This window comes from Delphinapterus leucas, unplaced genomic scaffold (genome assembly GCF_059928025.1).
Source record: "Delphinapterus leucas isolate spDelLeu-1000000601 "Yukka" unplaced genomic scaffold, BTC_Dleu_Yukka2 spDelLeu_asBTCV2_sq25, whole genome shotgun sequence".
Taxonomy (NCBI): Eukaryota; Metazoa; Chordata; class Mammalia; order Artiodactyla; family Monodontidae; genus Delphinapterus; species Delphinapterus leucas.
The window spans coordinates 13,512,195-13,525,649 of NW_028322234.1; the positions used below are offsets into that span (position 1 = coordinate 13,512,195).

General features: G+C 43.5%; 1 protein-coding gene and 1 non-coding gene across 2 annotated transcripts; both read left to right on the plus strand.

The window, feature by feature from the left end:
* Positions 1–4,396: 4,396 nt before the first annotated feature.
* LOC115804200 (U6 spliceosomal RNA) lies at positions 4,397–4,503 on the plus strand. The gene has a single exon (XR_004025061.1). It is a non-coding gene; the product is annotated as a U6 spliceosomal RNA (small nuclear RNA).
* Positions 4,504–6,492: 1,989 nt separating this feature from the next.
* On the plus strand, positions 6,493–10,409 carry CD209 (CD209 molecule). The gene is made up of 7 exons (XM_089905528.1): positions 6,493–7,575; positions 7,689–7,775; positions 8,075–8,224; positions 8,439–8,516; positions 8,760–8,911; positions 9,401–9,513; positions 9,923–10,409. Exons 1-7 carry the CDS (start codon positions 7,380–7,382, stop codon positions 10,062–10,064), a joined length of 918 nt encoding a protein of 305 aa, XP_089761654.1. The 5' UTR covers positions 6,493–7,379; the 3' UTR covers positions 10,065–10,409.
* The last annotated feature ends 3,046 nt before the right edge of the window (positions 10,410–13,455 follow it).

Here is a 13,455-nt window from a genome sequence, read left to right on the forward strand (position 1 = left end):
TGTGCCACGACTACTGAAGCCCGCGTGCCTAGAGCCCGTGCTCTGCAACAAGAGAAGCCACCGCAATGAGAAGCCCTCGCACCACAATGAAAAGTTGCCCCCATTCACCGCAACTAGAGAAAGCCCGCGCACAGCAACGAAGACCCAACGCAGCCAGAAAGAAAGAAAGAAAGAAAGAAAGAAAGAAAGAAAGAAAGAAAGAAAAATATTTTTTAAAAAAGAAATAGCCTTAAAAAACAACAGCCCGCATTCCTGGTACTGAAGAAAAAGAACAGAGCGGGAGCTCTTACAAAGCCTCATTCCCAAGGAAGAGTAATTATTTGATCTGTCTAGTGGTTCCCCAGAAGACCACACTCAAAAAGCTTGTCTTTAATTGACCTCACTTGAACTTGCCCAATGCTAAAATCCTCTCAGCAGGGAGCACCTTTCAAATGTTTTAACAACACAGCTGCCTGAGGTGATGGGTAACAGTTGGGGGTAAATAGCTTAACCAAAAAGTCTTAAAAGGAAACGTTAAGGAATGAGATGTCCTTAGGGACTTTGACAAGTTCCAACATACCCTGGGAATCTGGAAGGCCACATGTATGTGGAGGGTTGTGTGTATACCCAGGAAATATCTGAAAAGGTGCTAAGCTCTTAATTCTGGCAGACTTTGAGGCTCTGAGAAGGCAGGAAGGGGAGGGGAAAGCAGAGTTTAAATCTTCCTGGCTGAGTGTTGAAGTTGTGTCTAAGCACACAGAGATCTTGGGTGAAGACTGGGGGACTTTTAGTTTCAGGTTTTCAGGGAAGTCTGTTCAATCATTAGCTCAGCACCAATTTAGTTTTAGTTACCGTACATGACAGAGAATAGTGACTTTGCAGAATTAGTTCAGAAAAGTCATTAAATAAACAAAAAAACAACTACTATGGAAAAATAGCAATGGTAACAAACCTTCAGGAGGAGGTAGGATCTAATTTCCATAGTTGCCATATTATAGTACAAGGCATACCTCAGAGATATTTTGGGTTTGGTTCCAGACTAGCACAATAAAGCAAATATTGAAATAAAGCAAGCCACATAAATGTTTTGGTTTCCCAGTGCACATAAAAGTTATGTTTACACTATATTGTAGTCTATTAAGTGTGCAATAGCATTATGTCTAAAAAAACACTGTACATACCTTAATTAAAAATACTTTTTTGCTAAAAATGACTAATCATCGTCTGACAACTGAGAGTTGCCAAAAACCTTCAATTGTAAAAAAATGCATTATTGCAGAGCCTACTAAAGTGGAGTACCATAAAATGAGGCATGCTTGCATTTGAAAGGTCCAGTTTTCAACAAAAAGTTATGAGACATACAAAGAAGCAAGAAAATATTACCCGTACACGTGAAAAAAGTGAATAGAAACTGTCCCTGAGAAAGTCCAGATATTGGTTACCAGACAAAGACTTCAAATCAGCTGTTTTTAAAGTGATCAATGAGCAGAAGTAAATCATATTTAATAAACTAGAGAAGTATGAGAATAATGTATCACTAACTAGAGGATATCAATAAAGAGAAATTATAAAAAGGAACAATGTAGACCATTCTGGGGTTAAAAAAGTACAGGGACTTCCCTTGTGGCACACTGGTTAAGAATCCACCTGTCAATGCGGGGGACATGGGTTTGAGCCCTGGTCTGGGAAGATCCCACATACCACAGAGCAACTAAGCCCGTGCACCACAGCTACTGAGCCTGCATGCCACAACTACCAAAGCCCGTGTGCCTAGAGCCTGAGCTCTGAAACAAGAGAAGCCACCTCAATGAGAAGCCCGTGCACCACAAGGAAGGGTAGCCCCTGCTTGCTGCAACTAGAGAAAGCCCACATACAACAATGAAGACCCAATGCAGCCAAAAATCAATCAATCAATCAATCAATAAAAGTACAATAACTGAAATGAAAATTTTACTAGAGGACAAATTGCTATTGATTTGAGTAGGTAGAAGGAAGTATCAGCAAAAAATGAAAATGGATCCATTGAGATTATCCAGTCTGAGGAACAGAAAAAAAATTAACAGAGCATCAGAGACATGTGGAACACCAGCAAGCATACCAACATATGCATAATGGGAGTGTCAGAAGGAGAATAAGGACAGAAAGGGGCAGAAAGAATATTTGAAGAAATAACAGTTGAAAACACCCAACATCTGATGAAAATGTTAGGCTACATATCCAGAAGATAAATGAACTCCAAGGAGGATAAATTCAAAGAGATCCACACTTAGACACATAATAACCAAACTGTTCAAAGACAAAGGGAATCTTGAACACAGCAAGAGAAAAATGTTTCACTTTGTACAAGTGATCCTCAATTAGATTAACAGTGTATTTCTCATCAGAAACTGTGGAGACCAGAAGGCAGTGGGAAGACATATTTGAAATGCTGAAAGAAAAAAACCTGTCAATCAAAGATTCTATATCCAGCAAAACTACTTTATTCCACCATAGACAGGAATACAGTACTGATAAACATCACATCATGCATGAGCTTTGAAAACATTATGCTAAGCAAAAGAAGCCAGACACAAAAGGGTGTTGTATGATTCCATATATATGAAATAGATAAATCCAGAATAGGTAAATCCATAGAGACAGAAAGTAGATTAGTGGTTTCTGGCTCTGGGGGGGAGGTGGAAATGGGGAGTGACTGCTTAATGGGTATGGGGTTTCCTTTTGGGGTGATGAAAATGTTCTGGAACTAGATATTGGTGATGGTTGCAGAAAATTCATAACATTATGAATGTACTAAATGTTACTGAACTGTATGGTTCGGATGGTAAAATCTATGTTATGTGTATTTTCCCACAATAAAAGAAATGAAAGGAGTATTTCAGGATGAAATGAAAGAACACTAGACAGTAACTCAAATCCACACGAAGAAATAAAAAGCACCAACAAAGGTAACTACACAGGTAAATATAAAAGACAGTACACATGTATTTTTGGTTTGCAACTCCTTTATTCCTCCATCTGATTTAAAAGACAACTGTATAATGCAATCATTAGAAATCTAAGTTGATGGGCACATGTGTATAAAGATGTAATTTGTGATAATAGCTGCACAAAAGGAGGCAGAAATTGAACTAAATAGGAACAAAGTTTTGTATATTATTAAAATTAAGTTGATATTACTCTGAACTAGATTGTTATAAATTAACAATGTTAATAGTAAACCCCAGGGCAACCACTAAGAAAATAAGTCAAAAATATATAGTAAAAGAAACAAGAGATTTTAAATGATACACTAGAAAATATCTATTTAATAGAAAACCCTAAAGACTCCACACAAAAACTACTAGAACTGATAAACATATTCAGCAAGATAGCAGGATACATGATTAACATACAGAAATCTGTTGTATTTCTTTACACTAACAATGAAATACCAAGAAGGAAAATTTTTAAAAATCTCTTTTTAAACTGCAACAACAACAACAAAATAAAATGAAGTACTTAGGAATTAACCTGACCAAGGAAGTGAAAGACTTATAAGCTGAGAACTATAAAACATTGAAAAAGGAAATTGAAAATGATTCAAAGATATAGAAAGATATCCCATGCTCTGGGACTGGAAGAATTAATATTGATTAAAATGGCCATACTACCCAAAGCAACCTACAGATTTAGTGTGATCCCTCTCATATTACCCATGACATTTTCCACAGAACTAGTACAAATAATCCTAAATTTTATATGAAACCTTAAAAAAACCAGAATTGCCAAAGCAATCTTGAGGAAAAAGAACAAAGCTGGAGGCATAACCCTTCCAGACTTCAGACAATACTACAAAGCTACAGTAATCAAAACAGCATGGTATTAGCACAGAAACAGACAAATGGATCAATGGAACAGAATAGAGAGCCCAGAAATAAACCCACACACCTACGGTCAATTACTGTTTGACAAAGGAGGCAAGAATATACAATGAAGAAAAGACAGTCTGTTCAGCAAGTGGTGCTGGGAAAGCTGGACAGCTGCATGTAAATCAATGAAGTTAGAACACACCCTCACCCTACACAAAAATAAACTCAAAATGGCTTAAAAACGTAAATATAAGACATGACACCATAAAACTCCTAGAAGAGAGCATAGGCAAAACATTCTCTGACATAAATTGTACCAATGTTTTTGTAGGTCAGTCTACCAAGGCAAAAGAAATAAAAGCAAAAATAAACAAATGGGACCTAATCAAACTTATAAACTTTTGCACAGCTAAGGAAACGATAAACAAAACGAAAATACAACCTACAACTGGGGAGAAAATATTTGTAAATGATACGACCGACAAGGGCTTAAGTTCCAAAATATACAAACAGCTCATACAACTCAAAAACAACAACAACAAAACAACCCAATCAAAAAATGGGCAGAAGTGCTCGCTTTGGCAGCACATGTACTAAAATTGGAATGATACAGAGAAGATTAGCATGGCCACTGTGCAAGGATGACACGCAAATTCATGAAGCGTTCTATATTTTTGAGTTATTTGTAGTGAGGTGGATGGACGTAGAGTCTGTCATACAGAGTGAAGTAAGTCAGAAAGAGAAAAACAAATGCTGTATGCTAACGCATATATATGGGATCTAAAAAAACAAAACCAAAAAACGGTACTGATGAAAATAGTTGCAGGGCAGGAATAAAGATGTAGACATAGAGAATGGACTTGAGGACACGGGGTGGGAGGGGGAAGCTGGGGCAAAGTGAGTGTAGCATCGACATATATACACTACTGAATGTAAAATATTTAGCTAGTTGGAAGCAGCAGCATAGCACAGGGAGATCAGCCTGGTGTTTGCGATGACCGAGAGGGGTGGGATAGGGAGGATGAGAGGGAGGCTCAAGAGGGAGGGGATATGGGGACATATGTATGCATATGACTGATTCACTTTGATGTACAACAGAAACTAACACAGTATTGTGAAGCAATTATACTCCAATAAAGATCTATTTTAAAAAACTGGTTAAATAAAAGAACAAGAGAATTTTAAAAAAATGGGCAGAAGAACTAAATAGACATTCCTCCAAAGAAGATGCACAGATGGCCAATAGGCAGATGAAAATATGCTCAACATTGCTAGTTATTAGAGAAATGCAAATCAAAACTACAATGAGGTACCACCTCACAACAGTCAGAATAGCCACCATTAAAAATTTACAGGGGTCCTCCTTAGTGGTCTAGTGGGTAAGACTCCGAGCTCCCAATTCAGGGGGCCCAGGTTTAATCCCTGGTCGGGGAACTGATTCTGCAATACATGTCGCAATGAAGATCCCACATGCTGCAACTAAGATCTGGTGCAGCCAAAATAAATAAATAAATAAATTTAAAAATAAAATTTAAAAGTTACAAATGATATATGCTGGAGGGCTTCCCTGGTGGTGCAGTGGTTAAGAATCTGCCTACCAATGCAGGGGACATGGGTTTGAGCCCTGGTCAGGGAAGATCCCTTATGCCACGGAGCAACAAAACCTGTGGGCCACAACTAGTGAAGCCTGAGCATCCTAGAGCCCGTGCTCTGCAACAAGAGAAGCCGCCACAATGAGAAGCCTGTGCACCGCAACAAAGAGTAGCTCCTGCTCGCCGCAACTAGAGAAAGCCCGTGTGCAGCAACGAAAACTCAATGCAGCCAAAAACAAACAAACAAACAAACAAACAAATAAATAAAAATGCTGGAGAGGGTGAACTACTATATAAAAAACTACTATATATAAAATAGATAAACAGCAACGATTTACTGTATAGCACAGGGAAGTACATTCAATATCTTGTAATAAACTGTAATGGAAAAGATATGAAAAAAGAATATATATGTACTGAATAACTTTGATGTACACCAGAAACTAATACAACATTGTAAATCACTATACTTCAATTTAAAAAAAAAGAAGAAAGTATCTATTTAACATGAAGAAAGGTAGTAACGAAGGAACTGAGGAATGAAAAAGAAATAAGACATATGAAAAACAAATAGCAAAATGGCAGATAGAAGCCCTACCTTATCAGTAATTACATTAAATATAAAAGAGTTAAAGTCTCCAATTAAAAGGTAGAGATTGACAGAATGAATAAAAAGGTGATCCAATTATATGCTGTCTACAAGAGACTCACTTTATTTATTTATTTTTAAAAATAAATTTATTTGTTCTACTTATTTATTTTTAGTTGCATTGGGTCTACATTGCTGCACACAGGTTTTCTCTAGTGTGGCGAGGGGGGTCACTCTTGGTTGCGGTGCACCGGCTTCTCATTGTGGTGGCTTCTCTTGTTGCAGAGCATGGGCTCTAGGCATGCGGGCTTCAGTAGTTGTGGCACGCAGGCTCAATAGTTGTGGCACACAGGCTTAGTTGCGGCATGTGGCATCTTCCTGGACCAGAGCTTGAACCTGTGTCCCCTGCGTTGGCAGGCGGATTCTTAACCACTGCGCCACCAGAGAAGCCCCAAGAAACTCACTTTAGATTAAAAAAAAAAAGATTGTAACATACACCCAATTGCATCAGATAGGAGACCAGGGTCCATACAGAAATAAATTGGAAGCTCAATACACAAAGTTTCAAAGTGACTCTCTACAAAATACTTAGTAACTACAAAGGAGAAAAAAGTAACTGCTTTGTGTAGTGGTTAAGCAGGGACTCATGGGTCAACTCCCAGCCCCACTGCTTTTGAGCTATGTGACTTCAGGCAGTTGCTTGCCCTCTCTGTTTCTCAGTTTCCTCATCAGTAAAGCAGGATCATAACTACCTATCTCATAGGGCTGTTGTGAGAACTGTTAGACCACTAGGAACACACCTGTGGTTAACAAATCCGGGCTTATTACTTGCTACAGTGAGGGAGAACACACACCGGGGGAACAGTGGGCACATGCTTAAGTGCTGTTATTTCTGAGTATTCATCATTAGAATAGGCAATTTATACCCATTACTAGTGCGCTGTATTAAACCTTACAATTACAGTGTGAGGCAGAGTAATTGTCCCATTTCACAGTTGAGGAAACTGAGGCTCTGAGAATGTGAGGCTGAAGGTCCCAGGACTGGATAGGGGTTGGAACAGTGCCTTCTGGCACCAAAATTGACTGCACAGCTTCTGCCCGATCCTAACTGACCTCTCAGTTGTGTCAGGCGCTTTATCCCTCCCCGGATTTTTCTGAGAGGAAGTGTTATCCGCATCCTGTTCCTCATTCTTCCTAAGTTGAGAAAGAACAGATCTGAGGAAGGGCTACAGAGGGAAATACGTGGGGTTATAAAAACCATAGTTCAGAGAGGAGTTAGAAAGAGGGGCAGAGAGGAAAGAATGATGGCAGAGATGTGTAACCCCAAGGAACCGGGTGGCTCCGGTGAGGCTGGACCCCCAGTCTGGGGTGATGGTGGGGGTGACAGGGCCCCAGTGTTCTGAAGGTGCTGGGGCCTGGCCTTCAGCTTGCAGTTCTGAGAGAGGGCTCAGCAGGCTTCCAAGTTCAATTGCATGTGCTCTGTCCTATTCAGAGGAGGAGACATTTGGGGGCCAGACATTGGCTGAGAGACATCCTGGACTCCTACGCAGTTTGAGGAGCTCACCAGGTACCAGAGCGGCTGGTTCAGGAGCAGGCGACTGGGGAAGGGGGTGGTTGGGGGTGGGGTGGGACAGGGTCTGCCCCTGAGCCCCAAGCTCTGCCCATCTGCTGGTCCTGCAGGGTGTCTGACCCAGAACCCTCTGCTTCCCCTGCTGCTCTTCATCTCACTGGCTTTCTTCATGCTCCAGCTGACCACCCTGGTTCAAGGTGAGTCAGCATCTGTGGGTTTGGAGTCCTGGGTCCCTTTGGGTTTTCTCTCTGGGATGGTCTTTGCCCTTTTCCACATTCCCCAGACCTACTAGGGCTGGGGCGTTTGGGCTCCGTGTCACCTTCTGTGTGACCATGGGCCAGTTACTCCCCCTCTCTGATCCTGTTTCCTCACGTGAAATGCAGTGCATCCTCCTCTATGGGGAGCTTAGTTTCCCTGAGACCTTGAAACCGGACTTGGCACCGGGTCAGGGATAGAGTCGGCGCTCATAAAGGGGGAATTCTCTGCTCTGTTGTAGTTTCCAGGATCCAGTTCCTGCAGAGAGATTTGGGGGACCACGACGTGGAGAACAACAGCCTGGATGAGGGGCTGGACGCCGGGTTCCGGAGTCAGAGAGGGGATGGGGCTCCGAGGGAGCATAACCTTGGACCAGCCATCACCACCAGGGGTGAAGGAGAGAGGGCAGGAGTGGGGGAGTGGATTGGAGCCCTGCAAGAGGTCCCGGGGGCTGGTGATGTTGGGCAAGTCACTCTGTAAGCCTCAGTTTCTTTGTGTCATGGGCTCTTCAGGTTCCTGTGAGATCCATACATAATGTTCTCATGGGGCCCTCTCTGCACCAAGCACACAGTAGGTGCTTAATAATCGAGGTCCTCTCCCTCCAGTTGATGTTGCACAGGGGCAGATGCAATCAAACCTGGAGGAGATCCTGCAGCACCTGACCTGGATGAATGCCACCCTGGGTAAGGGTCCCATGTCAAAGTCACGAGGGGGTCACAGGATTGTGGGTGGGGCTGGGACCCACCTTCTATGGCTGCCACGCTGAGGAGGGCAGGGCAGAGCTGGGTTCTTTCGCATGGATTTCTTGGGGACTGAGCTGACAGCTGAACACAGGGGCTGACCCTAGGTTCCCAAGGTCTGATGCAGGTGTCTGGGGCCTAGGAGCCAAGTGACCTCTCTGTCCCAACCCCATTCCTCCTTCCCAGCTGGCCTGTGCCGTCCCTGTCCTTGGAATTGGGAATTCTTCCAGGGGAGCTGCTACTTATTCTCCTGGACCCAGAGTGACTGGAAATCTGCTGTCTCCTCCTGTAAGGACATTGGGGCCCAGCTGGTGATCATCAAAAGTCCTGAGGAGCAGGTGGGCCGGGCAAGGTTCCCCTTGGGGCTGGGCCATATGACTGGTCAACAAAGAGCTTTCTGCTGCACTCCTCTGCCCTCTGAGAGATGGAGGTCCAGGGAGCAGATGGGGGTGAGAGGTGAGAGGCAGTCAGGGAAGGCTTCCTGGAGGAGGAACCATAATGGATTCAGGAAGGTCAAGTGAGAGAAGAACATGTTTGAGAGGAGCCCATGTCTGGACAGAAAAGGAATTTAGAGTATCCTCGAGACCACACATGATGTATGTCAACTGAGACACAAGTTAACACATATCCACACATGTATGTATATTAACACACATCCACAGCCTCCATGCACATGTGAACACATACAACTGGAGTAGGGCCTATAGGCTAGACTGTGAAAGGAACTTCCATGGGAGGCAGGGGACCTTGGGAACGTGGGAAGACATGGGATGCGTGACATTCAGGGATCTTCCTCCTAATACCCCTCTCCCCACCCCCACCCCCAGAAATTCCTGAAGATTTGGTATGTCAGATATAATAAACCCACCTGGATTGGCCTCAGTGACCACCACAATGAGGGTTCCTGGAAATGGGTGGACAACAGCCCCCTCCAACTCAGGTGACCTCCCAGTGACAATGGCCCGAGGGTGTGGGCAGGGACGCCCCTCCTTCAAAGCAGGGTTGCTCAGACTCTGGGACTGGAAAGTATCACCTGAGGAGCTTGGTGAAGATGCAGAGTCCTGCCTTCATTCTGGGGATAGGAGTGGTAGTGGTGGGGGCCTCAGATTCTGTAAGTCTGGGTAATGGCCCAAGAATCTGCATTTTAACTTTGCCAGAGCTGATGCTAATGGAGGTGGATTCTAACCCTAACCCACATTTCCAAAACCCTGCCTCCAAACTCCTCACCACCCTCTGGCTGGTTCTTGGCAATTTGCTGCCAAAGCCCAGGGGCCAGCTCCTCCAAAGGGGGGGCCTGGGGGTGGGCTCTGGGAGGAGTAGGGGGCTCAGAGCTCTCATGGGGTTCACAGCTTCTGGAAAAAAGGGGAACCCAACAACCACGAAGATGAGGACTGTGTGGAATTGTACAACGATGGCTGGAATGATGGCAAATGTAGCACACAAAACTCCTGGATCTGTGAGAAGCCCTCGTCTCCCTGCCCAGCCCTCTGAGGGTCACTGCCTCCCCCCCCACCCCACCCTGTCCCGGTTTGCAGAGATCAGGCAACTGAGACATGCGGTCTGCTGGTTTCTCTCAGGCCCCACCCGTTTCTGTTTTTCCCTTTGGTGAATTCCCATCTCCCTCCTGTACGGAGGTCTTCGAGATCCTGAGGCAGATTCTGAGACCGCCTTATCCTCTAGGACCCATCCCACCATAGGCTATAGACCATCTTTTTTCATCTATTGATGGTCTCAGCCCCGCCTCAGCTCCCCCATGACATCCCCTTAATAAAGTCATACATTGCATTATGTGTCCCATTGAACTTATTTTTGTTCCTTGCCCCTGTTTCAGTTACTATAGGTTTTTTTTTTCAGTTACTATAGTTTGATAATCTGTTTGATGTACATTAGGACATTGTCTTTTTTCAATATGTTTTTCTCTACTACTGTGTATTTTATTTCCCAGATACAGTTTTGAATCAGTTTGTAATTTTGGTTGGGAAAGTACATATATACATATATGTATATATATACAATACATATTGGTATGTATGTGTCTGTCTAGCTATCTATGTGTTCATTGATTCATGAACCAATTATTCAGGTACTTTATTTTTTCAAAATATATTTTATGAAGTAAAGTTAATTTACAATGTTGTGTTAGTTTTCACTGTACAGGAAAGTGATTTTATACATATATTTTTAAAATTCATATTCTTTTCCATTGTGGTTTATTACAGGATATTGAATATAGCTCCCTGTGCTATACAGTAGGATCTTGTTTACCCATTCTATATATAATAATTTGCATCTGCTAGCCCCAAACTCCCAATCCATCCTCCCCCACCCTCCCTCCCCTCTTAGGGTACTTTAAAAATGTAAAGGTTTATGATTTTCTTCTCATATAAATTTTTTTTCTAAATTTTTATTTATTTGGCTGTGCTGGGTCTTAGTGGCAGCACGTGGGATCTAGTTCCCTGACCAGGGATCAAACCCTGGGCCCCCTGCATTGGAAGTGTGGAGTCTTAACTCCACAGTCCAGTTGGTTCCTGCTGGACCACCAGGGAAGTCCCTAAATTAAAACAAACAAACACATTATTTCTAGGCATGTGTATTAGTTTCCTATTGATGCTGTAACAAATTACCACAATCTTAGTAGCTTAAGACAATACAAATGTATTATCTTACAGTTCTGGAAGTTGGAAGTCCAAAATGGGTCTCATGGGCCTGAAATCAAGGTGTCAGTAGGGCCGCCCTCCTTTCTGGAGGTTAGCGGGGAGAATCTGCTTTCTTGTCTTTTCCAGCTTCTAGAAGCTGCCTGCAATCGTTGACTGGGAGCTCCCTCCCTCCTTCTGCAAAGCCAGCAAGGACTAAGGCTTTCACACCCTGCATTTGCTCAAACACTGACTCTTCTTCCTCCCTCTTCCACATTTAATTTTTTTTTTGGTCACGCTGCACGGCTTGTGGGATCTTAGTTCCATGACCAGGGATCGAACCCGTGCCCCCTGAAGTGGAAGAACGGAGCCCTAACCACTGGACCACCAGGGAATTCCCTCCCTCTTCCACGTTTAAAGGACCCGGTGATTACATTGGGCCCACCTGAATAATGCAGTCTAATCTCACAATTTTCAGATCAGCGGATTAGGGGCCTTATGTCTACCTGCAACCTTACTTCCTGCTTTTCCATGTAACATAAAGTATTCATAAGTCCTGGGGATTAGGACATGGGCATCTTTAGGGGGGATGTTATTCTGTCTACCACGTGTTGTACTTCTTATGGATGTGCTGTACGAGGTAAATCTCAATGAGTTGGTGGGTAATATCCCAACTCTCTCTGCTCTTGACTTCGACAACTCTGAGGCATGTTTCAGAGCTCTTAGAGGTTAGCAAGAGGAAAAAGCCACCTGCTCAATAATGCCAATAATGCTTTCTTGGGGTTTCCCTAGTGGCGCAGTGGTTAAGAATACGCCTGCCAATGCAGGGGACACGGTTTGATCCCTGGTCCGGGAAGATTCCATATGCCATGGAGCAACTAAGCCCGTGTGCCACAACTACTGAGCCTGCGCTCTAGAGCCCGCGAGCCACAACTACTGAAGCCCTCGTGCTCTAGGGCCCGCGTGCTGCAACCACTGAGCCCATGTGCTGCAACTACTGAAGCCTGCACACCTAGAGCCTGTGCTCCGCAACAAGAGAAGCCACTGCAATGAGAAGCCGCACCGCGATGAAGAGTAGCCCCTGCCCGCCGCAACTAGAGAAAGCCCGTGCAGCAACGAAGACCCAATGCAGCCAAAAAATAAATAAAAATTAAAAAAAAATAATGCTTTCTTATGGCTTCCTTCCCTTCTCTCCTAGTGCCCTCTGAGGATGACACAACAAATCAACCTCTTGTACTGAAATCCTTGTCTTAAAGCCTGCGTCTGGGGGAACTGAACCAAATTCAGGCTGGGCTCATGGGACTCATTTCAAACAGTGCATCAGAACCATGCCTGGTAAATAGATGGGCTGAGACTAGATTGACCATGTCATTTCCAGACTGGGACATTTAAGAACGATTGGTGGTCACCTCCCTGCACACTCTTCTCTCCCCTTGGCAATGCTGGAACCCACAATTGCAACTTGGATGCAAGATAGCTTCTCTGATCTGCAACAGTTTTGCAAGAGCGTGTTTTGGCCATGACTGTGTTGTGTTACATTGCTGAGATGCTGGGGTGTATTTGCTATTTGTGGCATCGTGTAGCAGATTCTTATTAACTTGTCCACAGAGGAATTCCAGAACCTCGGCTCCCAGCCATGCACCTGGCATGTAGAGGAGAGAATTCTCCCTAGCTCATTCTATGAGGCTAGCATAATTGATTATTAAAAATAATTCCAGTGAAATAAAAGGGGACAAAGGGGGAAAAAATGGAAACCGTTGAACTGTGTTGAAAACAAAAATGATCCAGGAATCACACTGTCCAAATTCAGTGAATGCTGGAATGGCTTTTCTCAAGAAAAATCCCTCCAGTAATTATTACAATTTCTATTTACCAGCTTTTGTTTGTAAAGACGGAATTAAGAGATCCCCATGATAATTTCCAGCCAAGATGTGGTACCAGCTCCTGCTTGAAGTAAGTGAAAAACTGGACAAAGTATATGAAAGAATTATTTTCAGTCTCTGGAGATAAGTGTAATGCAGCGGTCCTTGAAAGGGGAGAAACAAGGTGAGCCCTACAATTGGCCCAGCTGACTGCCTGGAAGGAGTTTCCAGTTTGCAGTGCAGGGAAGGTAAACCCAAGCAGAGCTCTGAGTTCTCACTGGCTTGAGGAGATAGAGTTGGGAATTCGGGCAGGCTGAAAAGGCTAGAATTCAATGGACAGTGTCCCAAGAAGAGAGAACTGAATAGAGAGAGCTCTAAGAATCTCTA

Coding starts and splice junctions, on each gene's coding strand:
- CD209 (XM_089905528.1), top strand. CDS start 7,380: ATGGTGGGGGTGACAGGGCCCCAGTGTTCTGAAGGTGCTGGGGCCTGG. Junction 7,576..7,688: donor CAGTTTGAGGAGCTCACCAG/GTACCAGAGCGG, acceptor CTGGTCCTGCAG/GGTGTCTGACCCAGAACCCT. Junction 8,517..8,759: donor CTGGATGAATGCCACCCTGG/GTAAGGGTCCCA, acceptor CCTCCTTCCCAG/CTGGCCTGTGCCGTCCCTGT.